This window comes from Enhydra lutris, unplaced genomic scaffold, assembly GCF_002288905.1.
Source record: "Enhydra lutris kenyoni isolate GAN:26980312 unplaced genomic scaffold, ASM228890v2 scaffoldscaffold20, whole genome shotgun sequence".
Lineage (NCBI taxonomy): Eukaryota > Metazoa > Chordata > Mammalia > Carnivora > Mustelidae > Enhydra > Enhydra lutris.
In genome coordinates, this window is record NW_019154104.1 from 32,107,636 (window position 1) to 32,129,413 (window position 21,778).

Consider the following 21,778-nt stretch of genomic DNA (forward strand, 5'->3'; position numbering starts at 1 on the left):
GGTTGTAGACACTTTCTACTGTTCTAGAAGTTAGAGGTTGTTATAATTTTAGAGTGACCCATTTTGAGTTTGTTTTGTATACGGTGCAAAGTAAGCCCGAGATGGTTTTTCTGCGTTCGGGCTGAAGTAGCCCGGCGCCGTGGTAGAGCGTGCTGTGCGCAGTGCTCATGTTAGTAGTGTTACGGTTCTCTCAACTTGGATGTCCTCTAACACATGGTCTTAAACAGAGAAAGCCAATGAGGGACTTTAATAAGTCTAGACCGTTCGTTATATAATGCTAGGGATTCATTTAGTTTATGTTAAAACCCTGTGCATTTTGTTAAAGGTCTCAGGATTCTGCCCTCCAAGAAAATCTTGCCATGATTGGATAGGACCCCCAGATAAACATTCAAACCTTCGACCCGTTCACTTTTACATCCCCGAAAACGAATCACCGTTGGAACGAAAGCTAAGACAGTTAAGACAAGAAACACAAGAATGGAACCAACAGTTCTGGGCAAACCAGAATTTGACATTTCGTAAGGTAAGCTTAGAGCAGAGGCTGCGTGAGGAAGAACGAACAAGGGTGGCCACATGGGGGCACTAAAGCCTTGGTCTTTGCTTCTCTGTCACTTGGTCCTGCCTCCTCCCTTCCTCTCCACCCCCTTCCCTCGCTCCCTCTCTCCTTTCTCTCCCCGCCTCCTCCCATGCAGCAAGCGTATGTGAACGGATGCACGCATATGATTTTAAGTCAGTGTTGTAACTACGTAGAAATAGTGATCATTGTAAAATCAAAGATTTTGAGACTTTCAAGTATTAAAAGAAGTAGCAGAGCCAGAACTAGAATATGTGTGTGTGTGTGTGTGTGTTTATGAAAATACAGGTTTTTGTGCTGTGATTTCATTCTGAGAATTCAGAACTCTTAACAGCATATTGTTAATGAACTATATGAGAAAGAAGTAGAAATGCTCGAATCCAGAAGGAATGTATTTAAGCTTTATATGTCCTACTGTTGGGGCAGGCTACGTCAGATGGACTATATTTATCTCACTCTGTGGATTTATAAACAGACAGAACCTCCCAAAGTTTATTAAATATCTTGTTTTCAAATCGTGCTTCAAGCATGGGACTTTGAACCAAATTCAGATGGCTTAAACCGGTTTGGAGATGGGTCCTTTCTCAGAAATCTCCAGAACACTTTGAGCTGCGTCCTAGCCCAGGAAAGACGGCAAGATGAAGAAAGGGCATTCTGATGGTTGTCTTCTTTTAGGAAAAAGAAGAATTTATTCGCTCGAGATTAAAAGCTAGAGGCCTGGAACCTAGAGCTGGATCAGGTTTGTTCCTTTGTCCTTTATCTGCTAACGTGGTGTGTGTTTGAGGAACTGCGTAAGATAAAAAGAAAGGATGTGAGGGGCGCCTGTGTGGCGCAGCTGGTCGAGTGTCCGACTCTTGTTCATGATCTCAGGGTGGTGAGACCCAGCCCCTGACCGTCGGGCCCCACACTTCGTGGGTAGTCTGCTAGAGATCCTCTTCCTCCCTCTGCCCCTCCTCCGTGCCCCTCCCCCCAAAGAAAGGATGTCCGAGGAAGGAGAGAAAACCCAGGGGGTGAGTTGTGGTCTCCTTTGGAACAGGTGCTCTGAGTGTGTATGGTGGGTCTGCCCTCCTCCTGCTCCCTCTTTTCCCCTTGTGTGAGATCATCCCTCTCCTGATTTTAGGTCTTGCTGATCGATGCCTTCCCTTTGACCTTTGAACTTATGTCCCAAGGTCCCATGGTTCTGCAGCCTTTTCTGTGGAAGAGCGCCGTTTCTCCCCTAGACCAGCTCCACTCCGTGCCTTCTGACCTCAGCTCAGGGTGGCGCCCACCAGCCCCTGGGAGTCGCAAACGTCACGGAAGTCCTCCTCAGAGCTCCCCTCCATTTCTCTGTGAGGATTTCCTCTTGCACATTTCCCAGCACTCGGACCGCTCCCTGACTTTGATACATGGCTTTCGTTCTGGCGCTTGCTAATTCTGTGACCGCCGTGGTAGCTTTCTGATTGGTTCTGTGACCTCCAGTCTTTAAATCAGGAGTCGGCAAACTTCCTGTAGAGGGCGAGATAGTAAATAGTCTCATTTTCTGGGCAGTGTGGGGTCTCTGTCTCGGCTCTTCATCTCTGCCGCTGTGTGAAAGTGGCCATGGAAAATACGTAGACTAATGGGCATGAATGTGTTCCAGTAAAACTTTATTCCGAGAGGACGGGCCGTGGGCCGCATTTGGCCTGCGGGTGTAGTTTTATCAACTCCTGCCTCGGATTCACTCTGCAATGTAGCCAGACCATCCTTCCCCAAGTGCAGATTTGACATTTGTTGCTTAGCTTAGGTTTTCAGACTCCGCATGACTACAGAATGGTGGCTGTGCTCTGGGTCCAGATTGAAGGCCGCCGCGGCCCTGCCTGGCTACTCTCCGCACCTCGTCCCCCGTGCCGTGTGCTGGATGTGGCGAGAACGCTGTGCTCCTTCGGTCTCTGCCCCCTGAGCCGCCTGCTCTTTTCTGGATAGAAGATCCAGTGCTCAGAGTAACTTTGATCATTTTCTCTTGCCGTCGGTGTTAGGCCTGAATAACATTTCATACTGTTTGTTAAACAGATTTCTACTGTCAAAACGTGATTCTCATGGAAAATCAGAAAACCATTGACCCTAAAAGCCATGTCTCTCGTTGGGCTAAAGCGCCATTCCTTCTCTCTCTGCTAATCCTTAGCCTGGCCAGGATCTGTTCAGGATAGAGAGCTGGGGAAGCTGGACCGCACTGGTGGCAGGCTCTGCCGTTGGCTGTCAACAAGGTGCTGTCTTGGCGGGCTGGAGCCGGCGGGAAAGGATGCTGGGTCCTGACAGTAAGTGGAGAGTAACGGCTTACAATTTCAGACCCCGGCTGTGCTGGGTGCTACGCTAAGTCCTTTGCCTGCGTCACGTGTTTTAGTTCCACCGTGACCCAACGAAGTGGGTCCTGCTACTTTTGCCATTTTAGAGATGAGGAACCTGAGGGCAAGGTATGTAACCAAAATGACACAGTAAGTGGAGGGGCCTAGATTCTGGCCTAGTGACTTGGGTTCCCGGCGCCTGTCTGACGTCACCTTGCCATAGTGGCTCTCAGCTTGCCCTGTGCTGTCCTGGCCCCAGACTGTGGTCACAGTTGCCGCAGCGCTAAGGGAGGGGCATGCCAGCCTCAGGAGTGTGCCGTCAGGATCGTCAGGGTCAGGGAGGCTGTGACATAACCATTCTCTTAACAGATGGGAGAGGTGGTTTTGAGTCTTGTTATTAATATCACAGAGTTCCTACTGATGGCATTACCATGTACTGAAAGGTTGGGCTTAAATCAGATCTTTTAATTAACTTGGTAATGAAACAGGAAAGAATATATCAAGGAAAGGGACACATGAGGGGAGGCACCCACTCTCTTAGCATTTCGACAGTTTCCAGGCTGCGGTGATGGTAACGTGGGGGGTAACACAGGCGTGTCGCCTCCATGGGACCAGAGTACACGAGTATAGGAGTCCTGCAGACTGAGGGAGGAGGAGGTTTGTTCTAATTAATGATGATGGAAAATCTACTTCTGGCCCAAAAGAGTAAATTTGGATTCATGGCCCCTATAATTCAAATAGATTCCAAATATTTCAAGAAGTTAATTATTAAAAATCAGTTATTTATGGATTAAAAGTTAAATACGGTATTCTCGATTGTAGAAAGTTTTTTTTTTTTTTTTTTTTTTTTTTTAAAGATTTTATTTACTTATCTGACAGAGATCACAAGTAGGCAGAGAGGCAGGCCGGCATGGGGCGGGGAGCAGGCTCCCTGCTGAGCAGAGAGCCCAATGCGGGGCTCGATCCCAGGACCCTGGGATCATAACCTGAGCCAAAGACAGACACTTAACAACTAAGCCACCCAGGTGCCCCTAAAATTCACATTTTATTTACAATTAGTAGTAGTCAGCATTCACAAGATTGTGCGACCATCACCATATTTCATTCCAGAACATTTTCATCACCCACAAGAAACCCCATTCCCACTGTCAGTCACTCCTGTTTTCTTCCTCCCACCAGGTCTTGATGGCCACTTACCTACTTCCTGTCCTTATGGACTTGCCTGTTCCGGACCTTTCCAGATAAATGGAAACGTATAATATGTGGCCTTTGTGTCTGCTTTCGCTCTTTCTGTCTTTTTTCTTTTTAAGATTATGTTTGTTTATTTGAAAGAGGGACAGTGCGTGCGAATAGCAGGGCGGTGGGGGGAGCAGAGGGAGGGGGACATGCAGACTCCGTGCTGAGCGCAGGGCCTACCGTGGGTTCAAGTCATGAACCAAAATCGAGTCGGGCATTTAACCAGCTTAGCCACCAGGTGCCCGTATGTCTGCCTTCTTTCACTTAAGTGCATGTTTTCAGGTTTCGTCCATGTTGTAGCATGGACCAGGATTTCAAAGATTTTTTACGGCTGAGTAATACTCTCTGGTGTGGATAGACCACATTTTGTTTGTCCATCAGTTGATGGACATTTGGGTTGTTTCTGCTTTTTTGACTGTTAGGAAGACTGCTGCTGTGAGCGATTGTGTATCATACCTACAAATGGAATCGCTGGGTCATATGGTAACTCTGTGCTTAACTTTTTGAGGAACTGCCAGGCTACTTGCCATAGTGGCTGCCCTGTATTACATTCCCCCCGGAAGTATGTGAGGGGTGAGGGTTCCGGTTTCCCCATGTCCTCCCCATCATGTCTTACTACTGTCTGTTTAACCACCCTAAATTACGGTCTACGATTATAGCTGTCCTGGTGGGTGTGAATGGCGTCTTACTGTCTTTATTACTTGAATTTCCCTGATGACTAGCGACACCAAGTCTCTTTTGTGCTTTTTGGAGAAATACCTATTCAGTTAATTTGCCCATTTTTAAAGTGGGTTATTCTTTTTTGTTGTTGTGATGTTGTTGTTTTTTTTTTTTTTTAAGAATTTTTTTTAAAAGATCTTATTTATTTATTTGACAGAGAGAGAGATCACAAGTACACAGAGAGACAGGCAGAGAGAGAGAGGGAGAAGCAGTCTCGGAGCCCAATACGGGGCTCAGTCTCAGGACCTTGAGATCATTACTGGAGCTGAAGGTAGAGGTTTAACGCACTAAGCCACCCAGGTGGTGGCTTGCCACCTTACCACCTTACCACCCCAAGAATTTTTATTTATTTATTTGACAGAGAATGAGAGAGAGAGAGAGAGCACAAGCAGGTGGAGTAGCAGGTAGAGGGAAAGGGAGAAGCAGGCTCCCTGCTGATCAAGGAGCCCAATGCAGGGCTCGATCCCAGGACCCTGGAATCATGACCCAAGCTGAAGGCAGACACTTAACTGACTGAGCCAGTCTCTGTGATCTCTGTCTGTCAAATAAATAAATAAAATCTTAATTAAAAAAATGACGGTGTGCGGCGCCTGGGTGGCTCAGTGGGTTGAAGCCTCTGCCTTCGGCTCAGGTCATGATCTCAGGGTCCTGGAATCGGGCCCCACATGGGACTCTCTGCTCAACGGGGAGCCTGCTTCCTCCTCTCTCTCTGTCTACTTGTGATCTCTGTCTGTCAAAGAAATAAATAAAATCTTAAAAAAAAAAAAATGACGGTATGGTGCTGACACAAGGACGGGCCTCAGAGTCCAGAAATAACCACAACCATTCACGAGCAGCTGATTCTCAGTGAAGGTAGCAAATCAGTTCAGTGAGGCGGGTGGTTGTGTGTGGAGCAGCCTCTTCAACAGATGGTTCTGGAATACTTGAAGGCCACATACAAAAATATAAAGTTGGTTCCCTACCTCACACCATATACAAGCACAACCTCAAAATGGGTCAAAGACCTAAATGTGAAAGATAAAACTAAAAATCTCTTAGAAGAAAACAGGGACAAATTTTCATCTCCTTGATTTAGTCAGTACATTTTATTGTATTTTATTTTTTTAAAAGATTTTATTTATTTGTTTGAGAGAGAGAGAGATCACAAGTAGGCAGAGAGGCAGAGAGAGAGGAGGAAGCAGGCTCCCTAGGCACAGAGCCCGATGCGGGGCTCGATCCCAGGACCCCAGGATCATGACCTAAGCCGAAGGCAGAGACTTAACCCACTGAGCCACCCAGACGCCCAGCTTCCTTGCATTTTTACATGAATTTTAGGATCTGGTTGTCAGTTCCTGCCAAAAGCCAGCTGGGATTCGAGAGGGATTTTATTGAACCTGTGTGTCAGGTTCATCTCAGCGGTGTGAAGTCTTTAAAACCGTGAACATTGGAATATCTTCCCATTTATTCGTGTCTTCTTTCATTTCTTTTAGCTGTGTTTTGTAGTTTTCAGTGTGTAAGTCTTACACTTCCTCTCAAATTTATTCCTGGGTCCTTTATTATTTTTGACGCTATTATAAATGGAATAGTTTTCTTCAATATGTATATATGTATATATGTTTCAATTAAGTAAACTGTGCCCAACATGGGGTTCAAACTCAGGACCCCCAGATCAAGAGTTGGACGCTTCACTGAGCCACCCAGGCGCCCCTGGAATTGCTTTCTTAATTTCATTTTTGGCTTGTTTACTGCTGGTGTGTAGAAAAATACAGTTGATGTATGTATTTTGATCTTATATCCTGCAACCTTGCTGACCTCTGTTAGATCAATAGTAGTTTGTGGGTCGTCCCCATTAAATCTTAATGTTTAAATTGAAATTAATTTTCAGGCCAAAAAGCAACATTAGATGCAGAAGAAATGGCTGACTTCTACAAGGAATTTTTAAGTAAAAATTTTCTGAAGCACATGTGTTATAACAGGTAAGTATTTTTTTCTTAAAATCTGAATATTATATCTGTATAGGGTAGGATTATTTTATTATTTGTATTTAGTGAGATTTATGTTTATATTAAAGGTAGATGTTGCCATAAACTTAGTTTTTACACTTTTTTTTTAAGATCTTATTTATTTATTTGACAGACAGAGATCACAGTAGGCAGAGAGGCAGGCAGAGAGAGGGAGGCAGGCTCCCTGCTGAGCGGAGAGCCCGATGTGGGGCTCGATCCCAGGACCCTGAGATCATGACACGAGCTGAAGGCAGAGGCTTTAACCCACTGAGCCACCAGGTGCCCCTAGTTTTTACACTTTTAAATAAAATTGATAGCTTAAAGATACTGGTGTGGCAGCCTTATGACAGTTTGTACCCCTTGTGCTTGGACAGTGCTTTCCACTAAAGGGAACCTGGGCTCCTTGGAGAAGCTGGTCTGAGGTGGGAACAGCGCAGGATGAGTTGAGACACCTTGTGTGTCCAAGTGCGGAGGCTTAGAGACTAGCAGGGTCACAGGAGAACAGCACAGGAACCAACTGGAAGGGCTCCCGTAGGCCAGGGTTGAAGCCACGTCAGCTGCGTAAAGGAAATGACTGCTGTGGATTAGATACACATCAAATACGCAGACGTCTTTGCAGTCATAACAATATTGAAAAGCTCAGTCACCTCTGGGAATAGCTAGGCAGCCAGGTGTATTCTTTGGATTCTAAAAATTCATAAATAGGGGCGCAGTGGGTTAAGCCTCTGCCTTCGGCTCAGGTCATGATCCCGGGGTCCTGGGATCGAGCCCCACATCGGGCTCGCTGCTCAGCGGGGAGCCTGCCTCCGCCCCCTCGCCTCTCTGCCATACTTGTGATCTCTCTCTCTCTCTCTCTCTGTCAAATAAATAAATAAAATCTTTAAAAAATAAATAAAAATTCGTAAATAAAAGAATCCAAAGAAAACACACCTTTCTTAGATCAACTGTATTTCTGGGTAACCACATGAAGGAGCATTTTTCTTTGTAGAAGGATGACAGCTAATGCAGAAGGAGTGGTGGAATTAGAAAGTTAACATTTTCCGGGGGCGCCTGGGTGTCTCAGTCGTTAAGATCTGCCTTCAGCTCAGGTCATGATCCCAGGGTCCTGGAATTGAGCCCCACATCAGGCTCCCTGTTGAGCACGAAGCCTGCTTCTCCCTCTTTCTCCCCCACTGCTTGTGTTCCCTCTCTCACTGTCTCTCTCTGTAAAGTAAATAAAATCTTTAAAAACATTTTTTTAATTTTTTTTAAAGATTTTATTCATTTATTTGACAGAGATCACAAGTAGGCAGAGAGACAGGCAGAGAGAGAGGAGGAAGCAGGCTCCCTGCGGAGCAGAGAGCCCGATGTGGGGCTCGATCCCAGGACTCTAGGATCATGACCTGAGCCGAAGGCAGAGGCTTAACCCACTGAGCCACCCAGGCGCCCCCATTTTTTAAAATTCTTAAAAATTTTTGAATTTTTTTAAATTTAAAATTAATTTTTTTTTAAATTTTAAAATCTTTTAAAACAAATTAACATTTCCCCAGTGAAATAATGGATCTGGGTCACAGTCACTCACAGCCGCTATAACCATCAGGTAGGAAAGCTGGTGGGGCTTTATAACATGGGGGTCAGGGTGACAGCTCCTGAACCCTGGAGTGTCTTCTCGGTGTACACAGTGGGGCATCTGCCACTGCGTCTCTGTGAGATGCAGGAGGAAGTGGGGGTACCACCTGTGACATGTCCTTTACGAAAAAAATGGAGAGGACTCTAGGCAGACCTCCAGACTTAATACCAGTTCACAGGAAAAAGGTGAAGGATGTATGGGGTGGGGAGTGAGGGGTTCATAGAAGATCATGTTTAAAATGATAGCCTGAAGGGGCACCTGGGTGGCTTAGTGGGTTAAACCTCTTGCCTTCGGTTCAGATCATGATCCCAGGGTCCTGGGATCAAGCCCCGAATTGGGATCTCTGCTCAGCAGAGAGCCTGCTTCCTCCTCTCTCTCTACTTGTGGTCTCTGTCAAATAAATAAATAAAATCTTAAAAAAAAAAAATGAGGGACGCCTGGGTGGCTCAGTTGGTTAAGCAGCTGCCTTCGGCTCAGGTCATGATCCCAGCGTCCTAGGATCGAGTCCCACATCGGGCTCCTTGCTCATCAGGGAGCCTGCTTCTCCCTCTGCCTCTGCCTGCCATTCTGTCTGCCTGTGCTTCCTCTCTCTCCCTCTCTCTCTCTGACAAATAAATAAATAAAATCTTTAAAAAAAAAAAAATGATAGCCTGAAGATACAGTCACAAAATGTTGGAAATACAAATGATCTAGTTTCAACAGGTAACTAATATTTTATTTATTTTTTTATGAAGATTTTATTTATTTGAGAGAGAGAGCGCAAGCAAGTGGAGGGAGAGGGAGAAGCAGACTCCCTGCTGAGCAAGGAGCCAGATGCCGGACTCGATCCCAGGACACCAGGATCATGACCTAAGCCGAAGGCAGACACATAACTAGAATTTTAAACAGGAGGGGGATCCACTTCAGGTTAAAAGAGGCTTCGTGCAGTGTACAGTCCTTCTTTGTGTCCTGATGCAAACAAACCACTGTAAAAGATACTCCGTTAGAGGAAATTGAACAGTGGCTGTATATTAGTCTGTACTGATACGTTATTGTTCATTTGACCAGATGCAGTGGTAGTATTGTGGGTACATGTTTTTAAAAAGTGTGTGCTTTTTTTTTTAAAGAGAATCTTTTTTAAAAAATTTTATTTATTTATTTGACAGAGAGAGATCACAAGTAGGCAGAGAGACAGGCAGAGAGAGAGGGGGAAGCAGGCTCCCCATTGAGCAGAGAGCCCAGTGCGGGGCTTGATCCTAGGACCTGAGCTGAAGGCAGAAGCTTTAACCCGCTGAGCCACCCAGGCGCCCCTAAAAAGTGTTTTAATGATACATAATATATTTTCAGATGAAATGATAGGCTATAAACTTTGAGATTTGCTTTTTTTTTTTTTAAGATTTTATTTATTTATTTTACAGAGAGAGATCACAAGTAGACAGAGAGGCAGGCAGAGAGAGAGAGAGAGGGAAGCAGGCTCCCCGCTGAGCAGAGAGCCCAATGTGGAACTCGATCCCAGGACTCTGAGATCATGACCTGAGCCGAAGGCAGCGGCTTAACCCACTGAGCCACCCAGGCACCCTGAGATTTGCTTTAAAAGGTAATAGCGGCAGTGTCAGGATGGGAAAGGGAGGTAAAATCTAGAGAAGGGTGGTAGTGGTTGAGGCCGGGCGAGCCCACAGGACCAACATGCAGGCGGTGAGATCAGTCTCGCAGTGTGTGCATAGTGGGGCTTGTGCAGTCATGTTACCCTGAGCTCATGAAGTTACTCATTTGAGCCAGTATTGGTTCTGTTTCTCTGGACCTTTGATTTCTGATGTGGCCCCGTAGCGTGTTTGAAGCACGGCTTGTCTCCGGTGAGCTGGGTACGCACCATGTGGGGTTCAGAACAGAGAGGACCAGCCTTACCCGAGGGCGGGTAGCCGAGGAGCCTCAGCGTCCCCTCCTGTGCTCTCGCCGCCTCCTGCCCCCGCCTTCCCTATGGAAACGGGAAGAGCTGAGTTTCCCTGCACTTGTCAGAGCGTTGGTGGAGTGGACCCGGCTCTTCCTTAGTGACGTAAGAACTGTCATCTCGATGGGTTGGAAACCTTACTTGTTCATTTAGGACGCTGCTTCCCGTTCACAACATCACTGAAGGGGACAGACACATAAGGTCGTTCCCCTGAGGAGAGGGGCTTTCTATCCAGCCAGTGCAGAGGCTCCAGAAAACAAGTGCTTTTACCTCTTGCCGTTGCTTCTTTGGAGCCCTTGGTCCGTCTCCTTCTGTGCTGAGACCCAGTAAACCCTTGGAGTCTGGTCTGAAATAAAAGTCCCACGTGCCCTCGCTAGCTCATTCAACTGAAAAGCACTGGTACTTACTGGCATTTCAGCTTCCAGGGGCTTAGCATCAGAAGAGTCTGGAGGGGCGCCAGGGTGGCTCAGTGGGTTAAGCGCTGCCTTCGGCTCAGGTCATGATCTCAGGGTCCTGGAATCAGCCCCGCATCAGGCTCTCTGCTCAGCAGGGAGCCTGCTCCCCCCCCCCCCACTCTGCCTGCCTCTCTGTCTACTTGTGATCTCTCAACTCTCAAATAAATAAATTTAAAAAGTCTTAAAAGAAGAGTCTGGAGGGGCGCCTGGGTGGCTCAGTGGGTTAGGCCGCTGCCTTCGGCTCAGGTCATGATCTCGGGGTCCTGGGATCGAGCCCCGCATCGGGCTCTCTGCTCAGTGGGGAGCCTGCTTCCTCCTCTCTCTCTGCCTGCCTCTCTGCCTGCTTGTGATCTCTCTCTGTCAAATAAATAAATAAAATCTTAAAAAAAAAAAAAAAAAAAAAGAGTCTGGAATGTGTGCATTCTGTTTGGAAAACCTCCCGAGCTTGGCCCATTCAGTAACATGCAATTTCCGGCATGTTTCGTACAATAACTCATGGGCAGGTGAGCTCGAGACTGTGAACTCTATCCCAGTATTTGCACGAGCAGCTCTGGGACTCTGCTTAGAGACACAAGTGGCACAAACTCAGATCATTTAGAAAAGGAGGGTGTGGAGTTGATGATGCCGGCACGTGTGGTGAGTTAGCTGACGTCCGCAGAGGGCTCTGTCTCGTGCTGCTTGTGCACATGAAGGACCTGGATGGTCCCTGATGAGTCTTGCCAGCCATTGGCCCAGGGGTTATGCTCCCATCACGCAGCAGTCATCTCTCTCCAGGAATGCCATGGGACTCTGGGCGCCCCAGGCTTCTCTCTTGGAATCTTTTAGCAAAAACTAGAGGACTGCAGCAGAATGGGAAAAGGTGGGGGTTGGGGTACACGGGACATTCACTTTGTGGAGCCTTATTCTTGGTCTTATTCAAACCAGTGGGGGAAGGAAGGCTCTTATGACCCATTTAGTGTTAACAAGGGCAGAAAGGGGAAGAGACAGTGGAGAGAGGTGGAGGGTAGTCAGAAGGACTTGCCTGTTGGCTGGGAACTCCCCTCAGAGGCCTGGGCACTAGTCCGCAGTTCCTGGGGGGATGTCACATGTGTGTCTCCTGTTTCTCTGTAGAGACTGGTACAAGCGTAATTTTGCCATCACCTTCTGCATGGGAAAAGTGGCCCTGGAGAGGGTTTGGAACAAGCTTAGGCCAAAACCAAAGGAGACGGCACCTAGGAGCCCACCCTGACCTGCCCACTCGGACCCACCCACCACCGGTGTCCGAGTTTCCTGGAGAAGCGGCTGCTTTGGGAATCCATTCCACAAGGGCTCTAGAAACTTGTAAGTGAGCTGAGTCCCATGCCTGCTTTTGGGGGCCCCTTGGCTTCTGTCAGCACAGGGTGGACTGGCAGAACAGGGGGCCTGGTGGGCCATGGGCTGTGTGACTGTCCTGACTGTGGATTCCAAGCTGGCCCTGGGTCGTGGACATGATGTTAAATAAAACCCAAGCACCGTGTACCCGTGTTCTGTGTTTTTTAATTTGCCAGTTTGAAGTAGAACAGTATAAAAATATTAGTGCACGCTGACCTGCATGTTCAACTCCACTGACGGGGATGATTTGGAAACCGGCGGCTGAGTGCACCGGGAGCGGGCTGCAGTCACGCGCAGTGTGCTGTCCTGTGCCCAGCGGGCTGTGAGTCCCGGACACCCCGGTCCACGCCCTAACAAACCGTAGCTGTCCGGGATGCTTGCACCTGTGGATGTGGAAGCAAGTGCGGCTCCTCTGTCAGAGACACCTCAGGGGACGGTAGAGGCCCCTTGGAGCACTTTCGTCCATTTACTCTAGTGAGGTAGAGCCTCAGTTTCCAAAGCTTTACTGGACAGCTGGCTACTGGATCATGTCCCTCTGGTTTTCAAATTAAAAAAAAAAAAAAATTGGGTGGGGGGTGCCTGGGTGGCTCAGTCGATTAAGCAACTGCTTTCAGCTCAAGTTTTGTCCTGGAGTCCCGGAATCGAGTCCCGCGTCGGGCTCCCTGCTTGGTGGGGAGTCTGCTTCCCCCTCTGACCCTCCCCCATCTCACGTGCGTGTGCTCTCTCCTCTCTCTCATTCTGTTCCTCTTAAATACATGATTTAAAAAATCTTAAAATTTTTTTTTAAATTTTTATTTATTTATTAGACACAGGGAGATCTGCCGAGCTGAAGGCAGAGACTTAACCCACTAAGCCACCCAAGTGCCCCTAAAAAAATTTTTTTTTAAAGATTTATTTATTGGGGTGCCTGGGTGGCTCAGTGGGTTAAAGCCTCTGCCTTCGGCTCAGGTCATGATCCCGGGGTCCTGGGATCGAGCCCCACATCGGGCTCTCTGCTCAGCGGGGAGCCTGCTTCCTCCTCTCTCTCTCTCTGCCAGCCTCTCTGCCTACTTGTGATCTCTGTCAAATAAATAAAATCTTAAAAAAAAAGATTTATTTATTTGCGTGGGAGAGCAAGTAGGGATGTAGGCAGAGGGTGAAGGAGAGCAAGAATGTCAAGCGGACTCCCCGCTGAGTGCAGAGCCTGAGACAGGGCTCGATATCACGACCCTGAGGTCATGAACTGAGCCGAAACCAGGAGTCAGACTGACTGAGGCACCCCTCAAAATCTTTGTATTTTTATTTCATTTATCTGTTTTTTTAAAGTAAGTTATACACTCAACATAGGGCTTGAATTCAGGATCTCGAGATAAAAGTCCCATGCTTACTGATGAGCCAGCCAGGGGCCCTTAAATTCTTTTGAAATCAGTATTTAAAATAGGCGTGTATGGGGGTATCTGTCTGGCATCATTGGTAGAGTATGTGGTTCTTGATCCTGGGGTTGTGAATTCGAGCCCCACGTTGGGGGTAGAGTTTACTTACAAAATAAGATGGCATATTATAAAATGCTGAGGCTCTGTTTGTATTAGATCCTGGAGCCCTGTGACATGGGGGCGTCACGGCCTGCAGGAGAAGGAGACACCTGCCTTGACCGCAGGGAGTGGGCGTTCGGAGCCAGGCCTGTTAGCGAGCCTGCCCTCTGAGGCCTGATGAGTTAACTGGACTTAACCAGAAGCTACTTGGTGAGCAGTTTCTGTTGCAGAGCGAAGCACGATAATAACAGTCTTAAGCCCCGATTTCTTCTGTGGCTTCTAAGGTGCTGGGAGCAAAGATTATTTCCACAGAGAAAACTCAGAACCCAAAGGAAGCATGTCACCCTCTCCTTCCAGGAACACTTTCAAGGGCCTGTGGCTGAATGGGGTGTGTGTCTGCCCAGGAGGACCGCGGTGCTGCACGCCGCCAATGCTGCGGCGTGTCCCGGGGAAGCTGTGTGGGCACAGCCATGCCCCAAGCTCTAACCCGGGTGCCCAGAGGGTGGCATGTGTGCACCCGACTGCGTGGAACCTGGAGTTCCGTAGAAATGCCCGGGTCCTTCCTTCACACCATACTGCGGAGCTCAGATTCTCAGCCGGTCACCAGAGCGTGTGGTGCTGGGTGCGTCCTCAGAGACAGTGGAGAGCGAGAACTGGCAGGGCGCGAGCTTCTCATCCTCCTGTAGCCCATCAGCTTCACTGGCTGGCCTGAAGGTCACAGAAGATTGTCTCTGTCCGGGGCGGCGCCACAGCGGCATGTGTGGCAGCCTGCGGTGTGTCGCTGCTCTTCCTCCTCCCCTCCTCTCCTCCTCGCAGGCCAGTCCCTCAGGACTCTGAGGGTGACTTTCTGTAGGAACAGCGAAGCCAAGTGGACCATCCGGGCCCTTGGGGGGCTCAGTCAGTCGGGCATCCAGCTCTTGGTTTCAGCTCAGGATCAAGGCTCCGAGCTCAGTGGGGAGTCTGCCTCTCTCTCTCTCTCAAATAAATAAACCTTAAAAAAAAAATCTTAAAAAAATTAAATAAATCTTTAAAAAAAAAAAAAAAGGACAAGTGGACCATCTGAAAGAAAATCGGTCTTCCAGGAAGTTGAGTTCCAGCCGGTGGTCGAGGTGTGTGTGTGAGCACAGTGTCACGGATGGTGCAAGACACGCCGTGTCCGTGTGACTCTGCGAAGGCAGAGGGACGGTTTGAAAAGCTCACGTATCTTGTAGCCTGTGGGGCTGTTGGACAGCCGTACATGCGTGCTGTTGGGGAAAGGCCTTTCGGACACAGGTGTGTCCTGGATCCCACTCTGAGCTGCTGAGGTCGTGCTGTCTCGGGGTTCTTAGTTAGGCCAGTGTTCCAGAAAACTTCTTTCCTGGACCTTGAGCCCACGGCCGCTGCCTTTCGGCTGGTGGTGTAGAGCTCCCGTGTCCGCATTTCCCTCGTGTGAGAGCTGTCCCCCAGCTGTCACTCTTCTCGGCAGTCTTCCCAGTTTACTCCCTGATATCCTCATGGGGCAAGTGTCTTGGGATTTCAAGGAACAGAAACTTACTCAAATGAGCTCTGGTCACAGGCAGGGGGTAGGTGACCATTAGAAGCCAGAGACCTCCAGGGGCGCCTGGCCGACTTAGTCGGAAGAGCGTGGGACTTTCAATCTCAGGGTTGTGAGTTTGAGCCCCACTTTGGGCTCATAGAGATTACTTAAACAAACAACAACAACAACAAAAAACAAACTTAAAAGAAGCAACAGCCAGAGATCTCCAGAAACAGACCACCCAGACCTCTGTAGTGGGAACATGCAATGCCCTGATGTCTGTCAGGGGCACGGATCTCTTGGGCCAGCTGATGCCTTCTAAGAGTGGGCAGGCCTTGGGCGGGCACAGGGTAGGCAGAGTGACCGAGGTGACAGAGGGCTGTGCGTAGACTCCAGGTCCTATCCCCATCAGGACCCCTCAGCTCTGAGGCCACAGGACCCCGTCATAGTTCCAAGGATGCTTGCTTTTAAGAGTGACTTGAGGGGTGCCTGCGTGGCTCAGTCATGAGGCGTCTGCCTTCCGCTCAGGTCATGATCCCAGGGTCCTGGGATCAAGCCCCCTATCGGGCTCCCTGCTCGGCGGGAAGCCTGCTTCTCCCTCTCCCTCTCCCCCTGCTGTGTTCCCTCACTTGCTGTGTCTCTCTCTGTCAAATAAATAAAATCTTTAAAAAATAAAATAAAATCTTAAAAAAAAACAAGTGAAAATTGTAAAAGTGAAGCTTCCTTTGACAGTTGCTGGTGGGAGCAGCGCCCTGGGCTGGGAGGGGAAGGAGGCCTGCTGCATCTCCACACCTCTGGGATGGGATGATGGGGGCGCTGGGGGTGCAGGCCGGCTGCCGGTTAAGAACTGAGCCATGGAGTGCCCACAGGTCCGTTTCCACCGACCCAAGGGGTTCTCTTAAATTGTTTCCACTTGACATAAATTACATGGTAGTTAGGCAGTGAGCACTGGCGGCGGAGTCCAGGTGGCTCAGGACCTAAGGCAGCCGCACTCCTGGAAATCTGGGTGCTGTCCTGCGGCTACAGTCACGTTTAACCCGACTTGTACTGTTTACCTGTTGCGAGGTTCTTAAGTGCTCTGAGTGAATGAACGGGCAACAACGGTGCTCATTCTTGCTTTCTTGGATCTTAGACATGTAAGTTTAAATGATTGTGGTAAACGTTACTTTAGGTCACAAATAAATGCAAATGTTTCATTATTAAGGTGATTTTGACCCTAAAATATGTATATTCAGTTAAAAAAAATGAGGTTGTTTTAAGATGATTTTTTTTTTTTAAGATTTTTTTATTTCAGAGAGAAGACAGAGACAGAGCACAAGCAAGGGGAACAGCCCGTAGAGGGAGAAGCAGGCTCCTCGCTGAGCAGGGAGCCTGATGCCGGACTTGATCCCAGGACACTGGGATCATGACCCGAGATGAAGGCAGACACTTAACTGACTGAGCCACTCAGGTGTCCCTTAAAATAATTTTCTACCCTAGCCATATTCATGTAAAGTATTTTTGTAGGCTTTAAATAATTACAGAATGAAGATTATCTCCGTGATGTATTTTATACTGCTTTTCTCTGAATGTGTCTCTGATAATGTTTCTGGGGGCACCTGGGTGGCCTAGTCGGTTATACCTCTGCCTTCAGCTCAGGTCAGGATCCCGGGGTCCTGGGATTGAGTACCGCATCAGGCTCCCTGCTCAGCGGGATCTGCTTCTCCCTCTGCCTGACGCTTCCCCTGCTTGTGCTCTCTCTCTCTTTCTCTCTCTGACAAGTAAATAAATAAATAAAATATTTTAAAAATTAATGTTTTGGGGGGCGCCTGGGGGGCTCAGAGGGTTAAGCCTCTGCCTTCAGCTCAGGTCATGATCCCAGGGTTCTGGGATCAAGCCCCGAATTGGGCTCTCTGCTCAGCAGGGAGCCTGCTTCCTCCTCCCTCTCTCTCTGCCTGCCTCTCTGCCTACTTGTGATCTCTATCTGTCAAATAAAATAAATAAAATCTTTTAAAAAAATTAATGTTTCTGTTTTCTGAGATAAAAAGTAAAATAAAATTGAGTTTCTCCCCCTCTATGTGTTAGGTGCTATTTGTAGACATTGTATTTTGTTTTGTTTTAGATTAGATTAGATTTTATTTGATTGATTTTTTTTTAGAGAGAGAGCTGCAGAGAGCATGGGTTGGCGGGGGGCAGAGGGAGAGAGAATCCCAAGCAGGCTCCATGCCCTGCACAGAGCCCGATATGGGGCTCGATCTCACGCCCTGAGATCATGACCTGAGCGGAAATCAAGAGTCAGACGCTTAACCAACTGAGTCACCCAGGTGCCCCAAGATTTTATTTTTGAGTACCCTCTACACCCAACATGGGGCTCAAACTTAAAACCCAAAGATCAAGAGTCACGTGTTCTACCGACTGAGCCAGCCTGGTGTCCCCCCATTGGTTTCTTACTTGCTCCTGTTTCCCCAGGAAAACAAAATCCAGGTGTAGCCATCAGAAGTACGGGGACCTGGAGGTCACTGACAACAGGAAGTCTGATTGCAGTGTTGTTTCTTGTTGGGTTGTAGTCCTGGTATCTCGGACAAGTCTGCCTCTGAGAGGTACAGTGACGTGTCCTTGTAACACAGTGCCACCGGACTGGCCTTCCAGAGCAGACTCATTTGCCTCAGGGCCCATCAGCAGGTCTCGGCTCCCTGGTTTGTGGGGGTACACGGCTGGCTGACCGGCCGGCAGGGCTGCCCTGGCGTGTGGGTACGTGTCTGGCGTTCAGCAGCCTTCCCACAAACACTCACTGCGGAGTGACTAACAGCTGCGCCAGAGGGCTGGCTTCTGAGCAGGGGAGGGTGGAAAGCCAGCTGCTGTCAAGAGTCAGGAGGCCTGGCGCCAGTCCAGAGTTCAAGCGGGATACACCGTTGGTACCGTGTGTCCCAGAGCTGTCAGCACACAGTGGATCTTCAGGAACCATCCACCGAGTAGCAGAGTGTGGGAGACGCTCCTGTTAGCCCATCCCCGCGCGTCCCCACGCTTGCACTCACTCCGTGCTGGCGACGTCACACCAGCTCCTTCTAGAAAACCTCCTCCTGGTTGCAGAGAAGCCTTGTGCTCAGGCATCGGGCTTAACTGGCTTTGGCTTTGCGTGATCAAAGTCTCTGTCCCTCCCAGGGCGCAGCTTGGACGAGCTCTTTTTCCGGCCAGCCCTCGAGGCTGGTCCCTGGAGAGACAGCGGCTGTCTGTGGGAGAGGCTTCCGCCAGAGGAGGTGGAGAGCAGAGAACCATCCTGGGTCCTGCACAGCAGCCCTCTGTTCTGTATGTTTCCGAAGACTTCTGATTAATGGGGAAATAGCAAAACTTACCGGCAATTGGATGGTAACGTTTTGTATTCGATGATTTTCTTCCCCCCATGGCAGAACACCTTGCTTTTTTCTGTTTGTGTGTGTTTAAAGATTTTTTTCTATTTATTTGAGACAGAGAGCACGAGTGGGAGAGGAGCAGAGGTAGAGAGGGACCCAGACTCCCCACTGAGTGGGGAGCCAGAAATGGGACTCAGTCCCGGGACCCTGGGGTCATGACCTGAGCCAAAGGCAGACAGATGCCCAACCAACTGAACCACCCAGGGACTGCTGCGGTTTTATTTTTAAGTAAAATTAGCACTCCCGAGATCCAGAGTCACGTGCTCGACCAACTGAGGCAGACAGGCATCGCTGCTTTTTTCTTTTTTTGTAAACAAAGTAAAACACGATTAGTCACGTTCTGCTGACCCTTTAACAAGGTCTCCGGTGAGATGTGCAGAAAGGTGTAGACCACAAGGGGGAGCTTCCTTTACGGAGCCAGTTTCCCCAGAGGGGAGGCTGGGGGTTCTTGCTCACAGAGCTCACATGACGGGGGACCCGCTGGGAACTGTGGGTTCGTGTCATGGCCACATTGCCCCCGCTGTCGGGAAGTCCCGTGAGATCCCCTCTCAGCGCAGTCGGTGGTGCGAGGCACATTCATGCTGTCATGCAGCCGCCACCGCTGTCCCTTCCCTGAACTGTCTCCTTTTCCCCAAATTGAAACTCTGTCCCCATTAAACACTAACCCCTGTCCCCCTCCCCAGCCTCTGGCCACCCACACTCCCACTTTCTCTGTGAATTTGAACATGCTAAGGACCTCATGTGAGTGCAATCACACAGTATTTGTTCTTTTATGTTTATTTCTTTTTAAGTAAGCTCTACACCCAACTCGGGACTTGAACTCATGACGCTGAGATCAAGAGTTGCGTCTACTGACTGAGCCAGCCAGGTGCCCCCAGTATTTGTTCTTTCAGGACTGGCTTATTGCACTTAGCATGACGTCCTCAGAGTCCCCCATGTTGTAGCGTGGAGACAGGTTTGTTTACAGATTGGCCGACTGGGCCCCTGTCTCCGCTCTGACCTCTAACCCCCAGCCTCAGACATTCCGCTCGGAGTTCTGTGAGGACGGCACGGTCTTCGCGTCTGCATTTCCTCCAAAAATGCTCATGAGCACCTCCTGGGTGCCAGGGGCCATCTTGGGCCTCCCTGCCCGTCTTGTGCCCCCAGTGTCCTGTGCCCACGTGGTGGGGACAGCCACGCTCCCTGCGGGGCAATGCCCCTTCTCAGACGGTCTTCCAGGACACTCATTTCTGTCCTTTCACCGCTGAGAAGGAATCGATCGGTCTTGCAGGAACGTTCAGGCTGTCGGAAGCTGCATTTGTAGCTGCTCAGCTATTGATCTGCAGTGATGAGCGCCCACTTTGTCCCCAGTCCGTCCTGGGGTGGAAAAGTACAGGAAGAGCCCCCGGAGGAGGGAATGAGAGAGGTGGGTGAGGTCGGTAGATTTCCGGACGGGATTTCTGTGCAGGTGTGTGGGGGCCGGGAGCCCTGCCCCCACCGCAGCACACACCCAGACGAGTTTGCCGTCAGAACAGGTGCACGGTGTGGTGCAGAGTGGGAGGATGAGCACTGGGCCAGAGCTGTAGGCCGTGGGCACAGGCTTGTGAAAGGTTAGTCCATTTGCCGGGAAAACCAGTGGGCAAACGAGACTTTTATTTATTTCATGTACATGCGTAGGTATTGTGGATTTATTTAGGACTCCTGGGTGGCTCACTTGATTAAGCGGCTGACTCTTGGTTTTGGTTCAGGTCATGATCACAGAGTCCGGGAATCAAGCACCCTTTGGGCTCCGAGCTCAGCAGAGGGTCGGCTGGAGACCGTCTCCCTCTCCCTCTCCCTCTCCCTCTCGCCCGCTCACGCTCTCACTCGGAACTCTCTCTCTGTCTCCCACAGTCAGTAAATACGAGAGAGCGCGACAGCACGTGCAGGGGGAGGGGCGGAGGGAGATGGAGAATCTCCATCGGACTTTGCTAAGTGCGGAGCCCAGCGAGGGGCTCCATCTCTGACCCCTTGAGATCATGACCCGAGCTGAAACCAACAGTCAGGTGCTCAACTGGCTGAGCCACCCAGGTGCCCCAAGATTTTTATTTTAGAAAGAAAGCACCACCCCAGTCTGTCCTCGATGCCTCCCCAGGCCTGGCTGCGGTGGTCGGGATGTCCACTCTGACGGGAACATGGCAGGACACCTCTCGAGCCACCTGCCCGGACCCAGCTCCTGCATTGTGGACAGAAGGTGGGACCTCGTGCCGGCACAGGGTCCCGCTACACCTGGCGGCCTCCAGAATCTGACCATCTGGTCATGGAGGCGTCTAGCCCGGAGGACACGGTCCCTGTGGGGGCACAGTTGTGGCCGCCTTCACCTCTGTCTTCCCCGCCCCCACCCCGGCCTCCGAGAGCTGCCTGGGCTGCCTGGCACAGTGGACCTTGGCCATTAGAGGTGCTCGAGGAAGGCAGCTGTGGCCCCTGGCCCTGTTACCAGTTACCGGAACAGGAAGCAGCTGTTGCTCTCTGCCAGGCCCCATTCTCAGAGCTTTATTTACTTGGAGTCGGGGCACCCCCGGAATTCCCGGAGGCATCCTGGGGGCCTCTCCACCGAGCCTAGGGCCCCTGGCCAGACCCCTCTATCCAGCTGCAGCGTGGAGTCAAGGCTGTGGGCACGGGCCGGCTCAGGCAGCAGAGCATGCAACTAGGGCTCAGGGCTGTGTTCGAGGCCCACACTGGGCGTAGAGCTGACCCTAATAAGAGCGGGGCACCTGGGTGGCTCGGCTGGTTAGGCAGACGACTCGATCTCAGCTCAGGGCTTGATCTCAGGGTTGCGAGTTCGAGCCCCGCATTGGGCTCCATGCTGGGTGTGGAACCTACTTTAGAAAAAATTCTGGGGGCACCTCTCTCTCTCTGCCTGCCTCTCTGCCTGCTTGTGATCTCTGTCAAATAAATAAATAAAATCTTTAAAAAAATCTGCTGAAGAAACAACAACGTGTATGTAAATTACTAAAGTTAATTTCACTTGCTATGCCTTTTTTACTGTGGCTACAAGGCCACTTTATTTTTTAAAAGATTTTATTTATTTATTTGACAGAGACCACAAGTAGGCAGAGAGGCAGGCAGAGAGAGAGAGGAGGAAGCAGGCTCCCCGCTGAGCAGAGAGCCCGATGCAGGGCTCGATCCCAGGACCCTGGGATCATGACCTGAGCCGAAGGCAGAGGCTTAACCCACTGAGCCACCCAGAT

General features: G+C 49.7%; 1 protein-coding gene across 3 annotated transcripts in view; it reads left to right on the plus strand.

Annotated features, from left to right (window-relative positions):
• LOC111148529 (apoptogenic 1, mitochondrial) overlaps positions 1-12,298 on the plus strand; it is a 28,083-nt gene extending 15,785 nt beyond the window's left edge. Inside the window, exons 2-5 of one of the 3 annotated variants that reach the window (XM_022505159.1) lie at positions 326-523; positions 1,250-1,313; positions 6,695-6,785; positions 11,914-12,298. In XM_022505159.1, coding sequence (XP_022360867.1) covers positions 326-523; positions 1,250-1,313; positions 6,695-6,785; positions 11,914-12,031 — 471 coding nt within the window. In that variant the 3' untranslated portion in view covers positions 12,032-12,298. Of the gene's footprint in view, positions 1-325; positions 524-1,249; positions 1,314-2,714; positions 2,848-4,053; positions 4,404-6,694; positions 6,786-11,913 lie in introns of those variants that run through there. The other 2 variants (XM_022505160.1, XM_022505161.1) reach the window with 2 other exon arrangements.
• Positions 12,299-21,778: the final 9,480 nt, after the last annotated feature.